We start from the raw sequence: 15,157 nt of genomic DNA, 5'->3' as shown, positions 1-15,157 counted from the left end.
CGTCCTGAGGGAACTGGGGACCCAAAGATGTCCCCAGCCCATCCTGCCCCCTCCATGGGGACTGGGCACCCCAAGCCCCCCCATCCGAGCCCGTCCCGCTGGCCCCGGGGCCGGGCGCTCCCCGGCGCTGCCGGAGCAGCTCCGGGCGGGTCCGGGCGGCCCCGGGGGTCGCTGTCGCCACGAGCCGCCGCTGTCCCCGCGCAGGGAGGGCTCGGTGATGCTGCAGCTCGACGTGGACACGGACAAGGGCGGCCTGGCCGTGAACAAGAACTTCCTGGTGGATTTCGGCAAGGAGCCCAACGGGCCGTGCCTGGCGCACGAGATTCGCTTCCCCGGCGGCGACGCCAAATCCGTGACCCTGCCCTGAGCCAGCCCGGCAGCGCCGCGGGACCGGGGGTCCCGGGGGACCGCGGCTGTGGGGTGCCCTGGGGGATGGGTTTTGGGGGGACCGCGGCTGTGGGGTGCCCTGGGTGATGGGTTTTGGGGGATCGGGGCTGTGGGGTGCCCCGGGTGATGGGATCGGGGCTTTGGGGTGCCCCGGGTGATTCTGGGCTTTAGGATCCCATGGGGGATTCCTGCTTTGGGGTCCCCTCGGGTGATTTCAGGGTTCGGCATCCCCCGGGCCATTCCCGGCCATCCCTGTCCTGTCCCTGTCCCTGCCCGGCTCTGCTTTCCCTGCCATCAATAAAGTTGTTTCCTGCATCAGCCGCAGCTTCCCGAGGCTCATTCCCGGAAAAAACCCGGGACAAACAAACCCCGGGGGCCGAGGGCGGCGGCGGGGCCGGGACGATGCCGGGCCGGGCACGGGCGGCGCGGGGACTGCGGGAAGGGTCTGGAGGAATTCCCGGCGCTGCCTCTTTTCCCGGGACTTCGCTTCCAGCTGGGGATTTTATCCCCTTTTTTCATCAATGTTTTATCCTTTTTCCCCTTCCATTTTCCCCCTATGTTACCTCTGGGGGCTCCTGGAGAAGGTTTTGCCCAGAAATAAAGTGGGATCCAGGTGGATATTTGGGATAAATCCTCCCCTGGCCCCGGTTTTTTCCATGGATTCCCATCCCTGGAATGCCCAGCCCAGCCTGGGCAGCTCTTGGAGCCGCCGGGGCCAGCGGGAGCTGCCCGCGGGGGTGGGACGAGGTGAGCCTTGAGATCCCAAAAATCCCCAAATCCCAAAATCCCACAATCCCAGCATCCCAAACTCGGCGTTCCCAAGCCAGAGCCGGCTCTGACTCAGCCTCTGCCCCTGCAATTAAAACCCCACTTTTCCAGTTCTCCCCTTCCCGATTAAAATCTGCAACCTCCCCAAAATTCCTCGGGAATGTGGGATTTCCCGTCCACAGAAATCCCTGGGAATTTAGGATTTCTCTTCCCCAAAATTCCTCGGGAATGTGGGATTTCCCTTCCCCAGAAATCCCCGGGAATGTGGGATTTCCCTTCCCCAAAATTCCTCGGGAATGTGGGCTCGGTGATGCTGCAGCTCGACGTGGACACGGACAAGGGCGGCCTGGCCGTGAACAAGAACTTCCTGGTGGATTTCGGCAAGGAGCCCAACGGGCCGTGCCTGGCGCACGAGATTCGCTTCCCCGGCGGCGACGCCAAATCCGTGACCCTGCCCTGAGCCAGCCCGGCAGCGCCGCGGGACCGGGGGTCCCGGGGGACCGCGGCTGTGGGGTGCCCTGGGTGATGGGTTTTGGGGGGACCGCGGCTGTGGGGTGCCCTGGGTGATGGGTTTTGGGGGGACCGCGGCTGTGGGGTGCCCTGGGTGATGGGTTTTGGGGGATCGGGGCTGTGGGGTGCCCCGGGTGATGGGATCGGGGCTTTGGGGTGCCCCGGGTGATTCTGGGCTTTAGGATCCCATGGGGGATTCCTGCTTTGGGGTCCCCTCGGGTGATTTCAGGGTTCGGCATCCCCCGGGCCATTCCCGGCCATCCCTGTCCTGTCCCTGTCCCTGCCCGGCTCTGCTTTCCCTGCCATCAATAAAGTTGTTTCCTGCATCAGCCGCAGCTTCCCGAGGCTCATTCCCGGAAAAAACCCGGGACAAACAAACCCCGGGGGCCGAGGGCGGCGGCGGGGCCGGGACGATGCCGGGCCGGGCACGGGCGGCGCGGGGACTGCGGGAAGGGTCTGGAGGAATTCCCGGCGCTGCCTCTTTTCCCGGGGCTTCGCTTCCAGCTGGGGATTTTATCCCCTTTTTTCATCAATGTTTTATCCTTTTTCCCCTTCCATTTTCCCCCTATGTTACCTCTGGGGGCTCCTGGAGAAGGTTTTGCCCAGAAATAAAGTGGGATCCAGGTGGATATTTGGGATAAATCCTCCCCTGGCCCCGGTTTTTTCCATGGATTCCCATCCCTGGAATGCCCAGCCCAGCCTGGGCAGCTCTTGGAGCCGCCGGGGCCAGCGGGAGCTGCCCGGGGGGGTGGGACGAGGTGAGCCTTGAGATCCCAAAAATCCCCAAATCCCAAAATCCCACAATCCCAGCATCCCAAACTCGGCGTTCCCAAGCCAGAGCCGGCTCTGACTCAGCCTCTGCCCCTGCAATTAAAACCCCACTTTTCCAGTTCTCCCCTTCCCGATTAAAATCTGCAACCTCCCCAAAATTCCTCGGGAATGTGGGATTTCCCTTCCCCAGAAATCCCCGGGAATGTGGGATTTCCCTTCCCCAAAATTCCTCGGGAATGTGGGATTTCCCTTCCCCAGAAATCCCCGGGAATGTGGGATTTCCCTTCCCCAAAATTCCTCGGGAATATGGGATTTTCCCTCCCCCATTCCAAAGGAATCCCTGGAAAGGTCGGGAAGCTCCAGAGCCTCTTCCCTGCACGTCTCCCACGCCCCGGGGATTTTGGGGTTTTGGGGTTTTAGGATCCTCCTCTCGTACCCCTGGTTTTTTTTTTTTTTTTTTTGTTTTTTTTTTTTTCCCAAACCCGATAAAAAGGATCCTTTGGCCTTTTCCCCGGAAAGTTCCCAACTGGTTATTGCCAGAAATTGGAATTTTCGGGTGGAAAAAGGGCATTTTTGAGGAATAACGACCCCAAACCAAAGCTGAGAAATCCAAAAAAAAAAAAAAAAAAAAAAAAAAAAGAAGCAGGAAAAGCCAAGAGCAAATCCTGGGATCAAACCCCGGGAAAATCCACGGGGAACAAATCCTTCCCCTCAGGGAGCGGCTGGAATTCCTCCATGGAATCTGAACCATCCAAATCTCCCCATTTTTTTGCAGCTGTTCCAAACCCTTTTCCTTGGAATTCCCACGCGGTGGGGTCCAATGGGAATGGGAATTTATATTTTAAAATTGATTAAAATTGGGGTTTTTAAATCTGATTCCCAATTCCCCCCCCCCGCAGAAATTTGGGAATGCGGGGACTGCACCTGGCTGTGATCCCCGGGGAAACCCGGGAGTCGGAATTTGGGAGTTGGGAATTCCGGGATTTGGGAATTCTGGGAGTTCGGAATTTGGGAATTCCAAGAGTAGGGAATTCGGGAATTCGGAGTTTGAGATTTGGAAATTTGGGAATGTGGGAATTCCGAAAGTCTGGAATTTGGGAATTCGGGAAGTCTGGGATTGGGGAAATTGGGAATTCCGGGATTCGGGAATTTGGGAATTCCAAGAGTCTGGACTTTGTGAATTTGGGAATTCTGGGAATTCCGGGACTCGGGAATTCCGGGATGCGCGTGACCCGCGGGCTGACATAAATCCACAGAAAATCCTTCATTTCCCTTTCCCAGCTCCGGAGCTCTCCTTGCACGCGCCTTGCACACTCCTGGCACACGTGACCTCCCCACGTGACCCTCCCTTGCACACTCACCCCCCCCGCCCGTCGCACCCTCGCACGCGACGCGCGCACGTGACACGTGCCCGTTGCACAACCCCCGCACGCGTGCCCGCCCCACGTGACCCGTTTGCACACTCACCGCACACCCGTCTCCCCTCGCGCCGCCCGCCCCGACCAATCAGGTCGCTGTTGCCAGGCAGATTTCGGCCCCTCCCGCCCCGCCACATCCGGGCGCTCACCCCCAGCCGGGGGGGGGCGCGGGCTCAGCCAATCACAGCCGCGGGCGCTGCCGTATCCGGGCAGACCAGCGGCGCCGCAGCCAATCAGAAAAAAGAAGGGGCCGCGCGCGGCGAGCGAGGGGCGCGTCTACTTTCGGTTCGCGCGGGGGGCGCGGGGCACGTGGCGGGACCCCTCCCCTCCCCCCCCTCCCGGGGCCCCCCGAGCGGGACGGGACCAGGTGGGTGCGGGGCTGACGGGGAGGGGGGGACGGGCCCGGGGACACCCGGGGACAGCCCGGGCTCGGCCGCGGGAGGGGGTCCCGGTCCCGGTTCCGGAGCCGCCCGGGTCCGGAGCGCGGGGGTCGCGCTGGGCCGGGGCCGCCGGGAGCGCCCCGGGCCGCGGGGAGGGCGCGGAGCGCGGCGGCGGTCCCGGGGGGCGCTTCCGGTGGCCTCGTGGCGCCGGGGGTCGTTTCCGGTGGCCTCGTGGGCCCATGTCCCTGGGAGTCTCATCCCGGTGTCCCCCTGTGGGTCTGTTCCCGGTGTCCCCCTGTCCCTGGGATCCCCTGTCCTCCTGTCCCCATGTCCTCCTGTCCCTGTCGTGGTGTCCCCGTGTCCCCCTGTCCCTGTCTTGGTGTCCCTGGGATCCCCTGTCCTGGTGTTCCTGGGTCTGTTCCCGGTGTCCCCCTGTCCCTGGGATCCCCTGTCCTCCTGTCCCCATGTCCTCCTGTCCCTGTCGTGGTGTCCCCGTGTCCCCCTGTCCCTGTCCTGGTGTCCCTGGAATCCCCTGTCCTGGTGTGTCCCCCTGTCCCTGTCCTGGTGTCCCCAGCCCCCAGCCCTGCGGGGGTCACTGCAGGTGTCCCTGTCCCCCCACCCGTGCTCATGTCCGTGCCCACAAGTCCCACCAGAATCCCCGATGGGATTTATTGCTGTTTTTACACCAATTCCCATTTCCCTGTTCCAGCGGGACGCGGCTGCCATGGCTGAGGAGGAGCTGGGGAGCAGAGCTGCCAGGAAGGGCACGCTGTCCCCTGGCAGTGCCCAGGGCGGTGCCAGCGAGTCCAGCACGCTGCTGCAGGAGCTCCGGGGCAGCATCTCGTAAGGGCAGCGCCGGAATTCCTGCCGGGAATTCCTGCCTCAGAGGGGCTCCCGGGTGGGGAATTCGGCACCCTGGGGCTGCAGGGAGCACAGGGGACACAGAGAACACCAGCAGGGCAGGGGGGCCCGTTCCAGGTGCCAGGCCAGCCCAGCACCTCCCTGGTGTGGTGGGATCCATTCTGATCCATCCTGACCCATCCTGATTCATCCTGGATCCATCCTGATCTATCCTGGATCCATCCTGGATCCATCCTGATCTATCCTGACCCATCCTGATCCATCCTGACCCATCCTGGATCCATCCTGATCTATCCTGACCCATCCTGATCCATCCTGACCCATCCTGGATCCATCCTGATCTATCCTGGATCTGTCCCCGTGTCACTCTGTCCCTGTCCTGGTGTCCCTGGGATCCCCTGTCCTGGTGTCCCCCTGTCCCTGTCGTGGTGTCCCCGTGTCACTCTGTCCCTGTCCTGGTGTCCCTGGGATCCCCTGTCCTGGTGTCCCCCTGTCCCTGTCGTGGTGTCCCCGTGTCACTCTGTCCCTGTCCTGGTGTCCCTGGGATCCCCTGTCCTGGTGTCCCCCTGTCCCTGTCGTGGTGTCCCCGTGTCACTCTGTCCCTGTCCTGGTGTCCCTGGGATCCCCTGTCCTGGTGTCCCCCTGTCCCTGTCGTGGTGTCCCCGTGTCACTCTGTCCCTGTCCTGGTGTCCCTGGGATCCCCTGTCCTGGTGTCCCCCTGTCCCTGTCGTGGTGTCCCCGTGTCACTCTGTCCCTGTCCTGGTGTCCCTGGGATCCCCTGTCCTGGTGTCCCCCTGTCCCTGTCGTGGTGTCCCCGTGTCACTCTGTCCCTGTCCTGGTGTCCCTGGGATCCCCTGTCCTGGTGTCCCCCTGTCCCTGTCGTGGTGTCCCCGTGTCACTCTGTCCCTGTCCTGGTGTCCCTGGGATCCCCTGTCCTGGTGTCCCCCTGTCCCTGTCGTGGTGTCCCCGTGTCACTCTGTCCCTGTCCTGGTGTCCCTGGGATCCCCTGTCCTGGTGTCCCCCTGTCCCTGTCGTGGTGTCCCCGTGTCACTCTGTCCCTGTCCTGGTGTCCCTGGGATCCCCTGTCCTGGTGTCCCCCTGTCCCTGTCGTGGTGTCCCCGTGTCACTCTGTCCCTGTCCTGGTGTCCCTGGGATCCCCTGTCCTGGTGTTCCCCTGTCCCTGTGGTGGTGTCCCCGTGTCACTCTGTCCCTGTCCTGGTGTCCCTGGGATCCCCTGTCCTGGTGTTCCCCTGTCCATGTGGTGGTGTCCCCGTGTCACTCTGTCCCTGTCTTGGTGTCCCCGTGTCCCCCTGTCCCTGTCCTGGTGTCCCCAGCCCCCAGCCCTGCGGGGGTCACTGCAGGTGTCCCTGTCCCCCCACCCGTGCTCATGTCCGTGCCCACAAGTCCCACCAGAATCCCCGATGGGATTTATTGCTGTTTTTACACCAATTCCCATTTCCCTGTTCCAGCGGGACGCGGCTGCCATGGCTGAGGAGGAGCTGGGGAGCAGAGCTGCCAGGAAGGGCACGCTGTCCCCTGGCAGTGCCCAGGGCGGTGCCAGCGAGTCCAGCACGCTGCTGCAGGAGCTCCGGGGCAGCATCTCGTAAGGGCAGCGCCGGAATTCCTGCCGGGAATTCCTGCCTCAGAGGGGCTCCCGGGTGGGGAATTCGGCACCCTGGGGCTGCAGGGAGCACAGGGGACACAGAGAACACCAGCAGGGCAGGGGGGCCCGTTCCAGGTGCCAGGCCAGCCCAGCACCTCCCTGGTGTGGTGGGATCCATTCTGATCCATCCGATGGGATGGGATGGGATGGGACAGGACAGGGCTGGAGCTGGGCCAGGGACGCTGCAGGGCGGATCTGCCAGGCTGGAGCTGGCACAGAGGCGCTGACGGCCTCTCCCCTGGCTGTGCCCTCCCTGTGGAATGTGGGATCCCCGGAGCAGCAGCAGCTCCTCGCTGGAGCTGAGCGCGCTGGGCACGGCCGAGCACATGCACGCCTGCAGCTGGATCCGCAACCACCTGGAGGAGCACACGGACACCTGCCTGCCCAAGCAGGACGTCTACGACGCCTACAAGTGAGCCGGGCGGTCCCACGTCCCATGTCACCATGTCCCCAAGGACCCCTCAGTCCTGGTGTCCCATGTCCCCACCTCCCTGGGGACACCCTGTCTTCATGAACCATGTTCCTGTGTCCTTGAGGATCCCCTGTCCTGCTGTCCCTTGTCCCCATGTCCCCACCTCCTTGGGAACCCCCTGTCTTTCTGTCCCCTGTCCCCATGTCCTGGTACCCCATGTGCCCATGTTCCCCTGTCCTGCTGTCTCATGTCCCCATGTCTTGCTGTCCCATTTCTCCATGTCCCCACCTCCCTGGGGACCCCCTGTCCTCATGTCCCTATGTCCTTGGGGACTCCATGTCCTGGTGTCCCATGTCCCCATGTCCCCACCTCCCTGGGAACTCCCTGTCCTAGTGCCCCACATCCCCATGTCCCCGGCCCTGGCAGTCCCTGTCAGTCCTTGGCATTCCCTGGCATTCCCTGGCATTCCCTGGCACTCCCTGGCATTCCCTGGCACTCCCTGGCACTCCCTGGCATTCCCTGGCAGTTCCTGGCATTCCCTGGCATTCCCTGGCACTCCCTGGCATTCCCTGTCCCGGGATTTGCCCCGTGTGACGCCCGCTCATCCCCGCAGGCGCTACTGTGACAACCTGGGCTGCCGCCCGCTGAGCACGGCCAACTTTGGCAAGATCATCCGCGAGATCTTCCCCAACATCAAAGCCCGGCGCCTGGGGGGCCGTGGCCAATCCAAATATCCTTCCCCGGGCTGCAGTTGTGGTGCCAGCTGCTCTTTTCCCCGTCTTTTCCTTTTTTTTTTCTTGTTTCTTCACGTTTTTTCCCCATTTTTTTTCCTGTTTTTTTCCTGTTTTTTCCCATTTTTTCCCATTCTTTTCCCTGGTTTTCCCAGTTTTCCTCAGTTTTTCCCCATTCCTGAGGGTTCTTCAGGGGTTGGTTCCTGGATTTTTGGGCTCGGGAAAAGTCCTTGACTCTTCCCAACGTACTGCTACGGCGGGATCAGGAGGAAGACCGTGGTCAGCCTTCCTCCCCTGCCCAGCCTGGATCTCAAAGTGACCGAGACCGTGAGTGCTCCGGGTGGGGTGGGATGGGATGATGGGATGGGATGGGATGGGATGGGATGGGATGGGATGGGATGGGATGACGGGATGCAGGTCCTGCTTTGCTCCATTAATCCCCTCCTGTCCCCATCCCGGTGTCCCATCCTGCTCCGTGGGATCATCCCTGTCTCCTGCCCTGCTCCATGACACTCCTGCTGTCCCCTCCCTGCTGTCCTCCTGCCCCGGGTGTCACACACTGTCCCTGTCCCTGTCCCCAGCAGTCAGAGCCCTACAGCCGCGGTGTAGGGGGTGACACAGTGGTGACACAGTGGTGACACAGTGGTGACACAGTGGTGAGGGTGTCCCCAGCCCGCTGTCCCTGTCTGATGTCCCGGTGTCCCCAGCAGGCGGAGCTGGCCGAGCTGGCGCAGTCCTACAGCAGCGAGGTGACCGAGGCCGCGTGTGCCCTGACGTGCGACTGGGCCGAGAAGATCCTGCGCCGCTCCTTCAACAACATCGTGGAGGTGGCGCAGTTCCTGCTGCAGCAGCACATCATCAGCCCCCGCTCCGCCCACGCCGACCTGCTCATGGCCATGGTGCTCTCAGGTCAGCCCTAGGGACACCGGGGACCGTCACACCCCGCGGGTGCCCACCCGGGGGGGGAGATGGGCTGGTCCCGTCCTTGTCAGTGTCCCCTTCCACTGTGCCGTGTCCCCTCCCCACTCCCAGTGTCCCCTACTCATTTCCAGTGTCACACTCCCCATTCCCAGTGTCCCCTACTCACTCCCAGTGTCCCTTCCCCACTCCCAGTGTCCCCTCACCACTCCCAGTGTCCCCCTCCCAGTGTCCCCTCCCCAGTGCCACCCTCCCCTGCCACCGCGGTCACGTCCCCTCCTCCCACAGAAAACACGGACAAGCCCCCCCAGGACCCTCGTCCCCCCGCCGCCCCCAAAAAGAACGTCGCGGACCCCTCGGAGGGCAGCCAGGAGCAGGTGAGACCCCCCGGCCCCTGTCCCGAGCCCGGCGGGCGCCCAGCGGCGACCCCGGCCCGGTGCCACCTCCCCGCCTCGCCGCAGGCCAAGAAGGACGCCGTGGCCCGGGTCCCCGCGCCGCCGCGGCCGGACAAGAAGAAGCCCCCGGAGGCGGCTCGGGCGGGCCCCAGCCCGCAGGTGAACGCGCTGGTGGCGCGGCTGCCGCCGCTGCTGNNGCCGCGCCTCGGCGGCACCGTCAAGGTGGCGCTGCCGCTGCCCGTGGGCGCCGCGCTGGCCCCGGGCGGCGCCGCCATCCCCGTGCTCAACGTGCTGCTGCCCGGCCTGGGGGTCCCCGCGGCAGAGACCCCCGGCGGCGGCGCCCGCGCGGGAGGGGAGGGCGAGGGACAGCGCGGCAAGGGCACCAAGCGTGCCCTGGAGGGAGGAGGGGACGGCGCCGCGCACAAGAGGAGGCGCGGGAGGCCCCGCAAGAGGCCGGGGGACGCCGCGGGGTCGGTCGAGGACGGGGAGGTCCCCAAGGGGGATGAGGGCGGGGATTCGCCCCCAGGGGCGTCACCCGGGGGTGGCAGTGCCACCGTGCCCGCGGGGGACAGGGGCGTCGATGCTGCTGAGGGTGGTGGGGACAGCATGGAGGTGGACAGTGACACGGTGGCTGGGGGGGACAGCCCGGTCAGTGGCAGTGCCACCACCCCCCTTGGGGACAGCTCAGTCAATGACAGCGTCCCTGGTGGTGGCTCTGCTGGCAGTGCCACTGTCCCCATTAGTGACAGCTCAGTCAATGGCAGTGCCACCACCCTCCTTGGGGACAGCTCAGCTGGGGGCAGTGCCACTGTTCCCCTTGGGGACAGCCCAGTCAGTGTCAGTGCCACTACCCCCCTTGGGGACAGCCCAGTCAATGGCAGTGCCACCACCCCCCTTGGGGACAGCCCGGCTGGGGGCAGTGCCACTGTCCCCCCTAGGGACAGCTCAGTCGGTGGCAGTGCCAGTTTCCCCAGTGGTGGCTCTCCTGGTGGTGGCAGTGACATTGTCCCTGTCAGGGACAGCCCAGCCAGGGTCAGTGACACTGGGGACAGCCCAGCCAGGGACAGTGACACTGGGGACAGGCCAGTCGCTGGCAGTGCCACTGTCACTGTCAGGGACAGCCCAGCCAGGGTCAGTGACACTGGGGACAGCCCAGCCAGGGACAGTGACACTGGGGACAGGCCAGTCGCTGGCAGTGCCACCATCCCTGTCAGGGACAGCCCCTCCAGGGTCAGTGACACTGGGGACAGCCCAGCCAGGGACAGTGACACTGGGGACAGGCCAGTCGCTGGAAGTGCCACTGTCCCTGTCAGGGACAGCCCAGCTGGTGGCAGTGCCACTGCAGCAGTCAAGGACAGTCTGGCCAGGGGCAGTGCCACCACTGGGGACAGCCCATGCCGGGGTAGTGTCAACATCCCTGTCAGGGACAGCTCACCCATGGCCAGTGACACTGGGGACAGGCCGGTCACTGGCACTGCCACCACTGGGGACAGGCGGGTCGCTGGCAGTGCCACCATCCCTGTCAGGGACAGCTCACCCATGGCCAGTGACACTGGGGACAGGCCGGTCACTGGCACTGCCACCACTGGGGACAGGCGGGTCGCTGGCAGTGCCACCATCCCTGTCAGGGACAGCTCACCCATGGCCAGTGACACTGGGGACAGGCCGGTCACTGGCACTGCCACCACTGGGGACAGGCGGGTCGCTGGCAGTGCCACCATCCCTGTCAGGGACAGCTCACCCATGGCCAGTGACACTGGGGACAGGCCGGTCACTGGCACTGCCACCACTGGGGACAGGCGGGTCGCTGGCAGTGCCACCATCCCTGTCAGGGACAGCTTATCCAGGGTCAGTGGCACTGTTGGGGACAGGCCGGTCACCAGGAGTGCCACTGTTACCAGCAGGGACAGCCCAGCTGGTGGCAGTGGCACTGTCCCTGTCAAGGCCAGTCCATCCAGGGACAGTGCCACCACTGGGGACAGGCGGGTCGCTGGCAGTGCCACCATCCCTGTCAGGGACAGCCCCTCCAGGGTCAGTGACACTGTGTGGGACAGGCCAGTCACCAGGAGTGCCACCATTCCCAGCAGGGACAGCCCAGCTGGTGGCAGTGGCACTGTCCCTGTCAAGGCCAGTCCATCCAGGGGCAGTGCCACCACTGGGGACAGGCCAGTCAGTGGCAGTGCCACCATCCCTATGAGGGACAAGCCAGTCTCTAGCAGTGGCACTGTCCCTAGGAGGGACAGCTCTCCCAGGGGTAGTGGCCCTGGGGACAAACAGGTGACTGGCAGTGCCACCATCCCTGTCAGGGACAGCTCATCCCGGGGCAGTGGCAGTGTCCCCAGGAAGGACAGCCCCTCCAGGTCCAGTGGCACTGGGGACAGGCCAGTTACTAGGAGTGCCACTGTCCCTGTCAAGGACAGGCCAGTCAGGGGCAGTGCCACCAGTGGGGACAGCCTGGCTGGTGGCAGTGCCACTGTCCCTGTCAAGGATGGTACATGCCAGGCCAGTGGCACTGTTGGGGACAAGCCGGTCACCAGGAGTGCCACCATTCCCATCAGGGACAGCCCAGCTGGTGGCAGTGGCACTGTCCCTGTCCCTGTCAAGGCCAGCTCATCAAGGGCCAGTGCCACCATCCCTGTCAAGGACAAGCCTGTCACTGGCAGTGCCACCATCCCTGTCAGGGACAGCTCATCCTGGGGCAGTGCCACTGTCCCCGGGCAGGACAGCTCGCACAGGGCCAGTGGCACTGGGGACAGGCCGGTCACCAGGAGTGCCACTGTCCCTGCCAGGGACCGCCCAGCTGGTGGCAGTGGCACTGTCCCTGTCAAGGCCAGTCCATCCAGGGGCAGTGCCACCACTGGGGACAGGCCAGTCAGTGGCAGTGCCACTGTCCCTGTCAGGGACAGCTCATCCCAGGGCAGTGGCACTGTTGGGGACAAGCCGGTCACCAGGAGTGCCACTGTTACCAGCAGGGACAGCCCAGCTGGTGGCAGTGGCACTGTCCCTGTCAAGGACAGCTCACCCAGAGCCAGTGCCACTGGGGACAAGCCTGTCACTGGCAGTGCCACCATCCCTGTCAGGGACAGCTCATCCCGGGGCAGTGCCACTGTCTCCAGGCAGGACAGCTCGCCCAGGGTCAGTGGCACTGGGGACAGGCCGGTCACCAGGAGTGCCACTGTCCCTGCCAGGGACCGCCCAGCTGGTGGCAGTGGCACTGTCCCTGTCAAGGACAGCTCACCCAGAGCCAGTGCCACTGGGGACAAGCCTGTCACTGGCAGTGCCACCATCCCTATGAGGGACAAGCCAGTCTCTAGCAGTGCCACTGTCCCTAGGAGGGACAGCTCTCCCAGGGGCAGTGGCCCTGGGGACAGACAGGTGACTGGCAGTGCCACCATCCCTGTCAGGGACAGCTCCTCCAGGGGCAGTGGCAGTGTCCCCATCAGGGACAGGTCACCCAGGTCCAGTGGCAGTGGGGACAGGCTGGGCAGGGGCAGTGCCACCACTGGGGACAGGCCAGGCAGGAGCAATGCCACCGTCCCTGTCAGGGACAGGTCACCCAGAGACAGTGGCACTGGGGAGAGGCCAGGCAGGGGCAGTGCCACTGTCCCCATCAGGGACAGCTCCAACAGTGGCAGTGCCACTGTCCCTGTTAAGGACAGGTCAGCTAGAGCCAGTGCCACCACGGGGGACAGGTCAACCTCTGGCAGTGCCACAACGGGGGACAGGTCAGTCTCTGGCAGTGCCACCATCCCTGTTAAGGACAGCTCATCCAGGGCCAGTGACATTAGGGACAGGCCAGTCAGTGGCAATGCCATCATCCTTGGCAGGGACAGCGCAGCCAGGGGCAGTGCCACCCCTGGGGACAGGCTGGGCAGGAACAGTACAACCCCTGGGGACAGGCCGGGCAGGAGCAGTGCCACCGTCTCTGCCAGGGACAAGCCGGTGCCTGGCAGTGCCACCATCGCTGTCAGGGACAGCTCACCCAGGGCCACTGCTGGGGACAGGGCAGTGAGGAGCAGTGCCACCCCTGGGGACAGGCTGGGCAGGAGCAGTGCCACTGCTGGGGACAGACTAAGCAGGGGCAGTGGCAGTGTCCCCATCAGGGACGGTGTCCCCATCAGTGTCCCCATCAGGGACAGGTCACCCAGAGCCAGTGGCAGCGGGGACAGGCTGGGCAAGGGCAGTGCCACCGTTCCCATCAGGGACAGGTCACTCAGAGACAGTGGCAGTGGGGACAGGCCGGGCAGGGGCAGTGCCACCACTGGGGACAGGCTGGTCACTGGCAGTGGCACTGTCCCCATCAGGGACAGGTCACCCAGGGCCAGTGGCACTGGGGACAGGCCGGGCAGGAGCAGTGCCACTGTCCCTGCCAGACACAGCCCAGCTGGCAGCAGTGGCACGGTCAGGGACGTGCCAGTCTCTGGCACTGCCACTGTCCCCATCAGGGACAGCTCATCCAGGGGCACTGCCACTGTCCCCATTGAGGACAGCCTGGCCACTGGCACTGCCACTGTCCCTGTTGGGGACAGGCTGGTCACTGACAGTGGCACTGTTGGGGACAGGCTGGTCAGTGGCAGTGGCACCGTTGGGGACAGGCTGGTCACTGACAGTGGCACCATCAGGGACAGGCTGGTCAGTGGTAGTGGCATCGTTGGGGACAGGCTGGTCAGTGGCAGTGGCATCGTTGGGGACACGCTGGTCACTGACAGTGGCACCATCAGGGACAGGCTGGTCAGTGGCAGTGGCACCGTTGGGGACAGGCTGGTCACTGACAGTGGCACCCTTCCTGGCAGGGACTGTCCCTCCAGGGACAGTGGCACTCCTGGGGACAGGCCAGTCTCCGGCAGTGCCACTGTCCCGGTCAGGGACAGCCTATCCAGGAGCACTGCCACCATCGTGGACACGCCTGTCACCGGCAGTGCCACCCTCCCTGTCAGTGACAGCCCATTCTGGGCCAGGGGCGCTGCTGGGGACAGCACTGCCACCGTCCCCAGCAGGGACTGCCCGTCCAGGGGCACTGCCACCATCGTGGACGCGCTGGTCACTCTCAGTGGCACTGTGATGGACAGGAGGATCCTGGGCAGTGTCACCGTGCCCGTCAGGGCCAGCCTGTCCAGGGGCACGGCCACCATCGTGGACACGCCCGTCTTCGTCAGTGCCACCGTCCTCGTGGGGGACTCCATCCCCAGGGTCACTGCCACCATCGTGGAGTCCAGGGTGCCCGGCCCTGCCACCCTCCCCCCTGGGGACACGCTGGCCTATGGCAGTGCCACCGTCCCTGTCAGGGAGTGCCCGACTGGGGACAGTGCCACTGTTCCTGACGGGGACTGGCCAGGCAGGGACGGTGCCACCGTCCCCATCAGAGAGGGCCCATCCAGGGACAGTGCCACCATCCCTGCTGGGGACAGCCCAGCTGGTGGCAGTGCCACCATCCCTGTCAGGGAGTGCCCGTCCAGGGACAGTGCCACCCCTGGGGACAGGCACGTCACTGGCAGTCCCCCCATCATGGACACACCAGTCAGTGGCAGTGCCACCATCCCTGTCAGGGACTGCCCGTCCAGGGGCAGTGGTGGCACCCTCGGGGACAGGCCTGGCAGTGGCAGTGGCAGTGGCGCCCTCGGGGACAGGCCCGTCACTCCCGTCCGCGTCAGCGTCATCAGGGATGGCAGGACGGGCACCAGGGTGGCACCGGAGGCCGTGGCACAGCGGGGACACAGCCGGGCCGGGTCCCCCCTGGGGGACACGCGGGGACAGTCCTGCTCCGGACACCGCGAGGGACACACGAGGGCGGGCACAGGGAGGGGGTCCCCTGCGTCACACCAGTAAAAACCAGTAAAAACCAGTCACCGCAGTGTGTCTGTGAGCCCGGGCACTGGGAGGGGACATTGGCACTGGGAGGGGACACGGGCACTGGGAAGGGGACATTGGCACTGGAAGGGGACA

The 15,157-nt window shown here is 64.7% G+C and overlaps 1 protein-coding gene across 1 annotated transcript; it reads left to right on the top strand.

The window, feature by feature from the left end:
• Window positions 1-4,098: 4,098 nt before the first annotated feature.
• Window positions 4,099-15,051, top strand: RFX5 (regulatory factor X5). The gene is made up of 8 exons (XM_041477945.1): window positions 4,099-4,221; window positions 4,944-5,077; window positions 7,039-7,170; window positions 7,784-7,900; window positions 8,147-8,228; window positions 8,609-8,810; window positions 9,108-10,707; window positions 11,197-15,051. Exons 2-8 carry the CDS (start codon window positions 4,959-4,961, stop codon window positions 15,038-15,040), a joined length of 6,096 nt encoding a protein of 2,031 aa, XP_041333879.1. The 5' UTR covers window positions 4,099-4,221; window positions 4,944-4,958; the 3' UTR covers window positions 15,041-15,051.
• The last annotated feature ends 106 nt before the right edge of the window (window positions 15,052-15,157 follow it).

The sequence above is a fragment of the Pyrgilauda ruficollis genome, unplaced genomic scaffold (genome assembly GCF_017590135.1).
Source record: "Pyrgilauda ruficollis isolate IOZ18807 unplaced genomic scaffold, ASM1759013v1 scaffold422, whole genome shotgun sequence".
In the NCBI taxonomy this organism is placed as follows: domain Eukaryota; kingdom Metazoa; phylum Chordata; class Aves; order Passeriformes; family Passeridae; genus Pyrgilauda; species Pyrgilauda ruficollis.
This window is presented reverse-complemented; position numbering and strand designations above follow the sequence as displayed.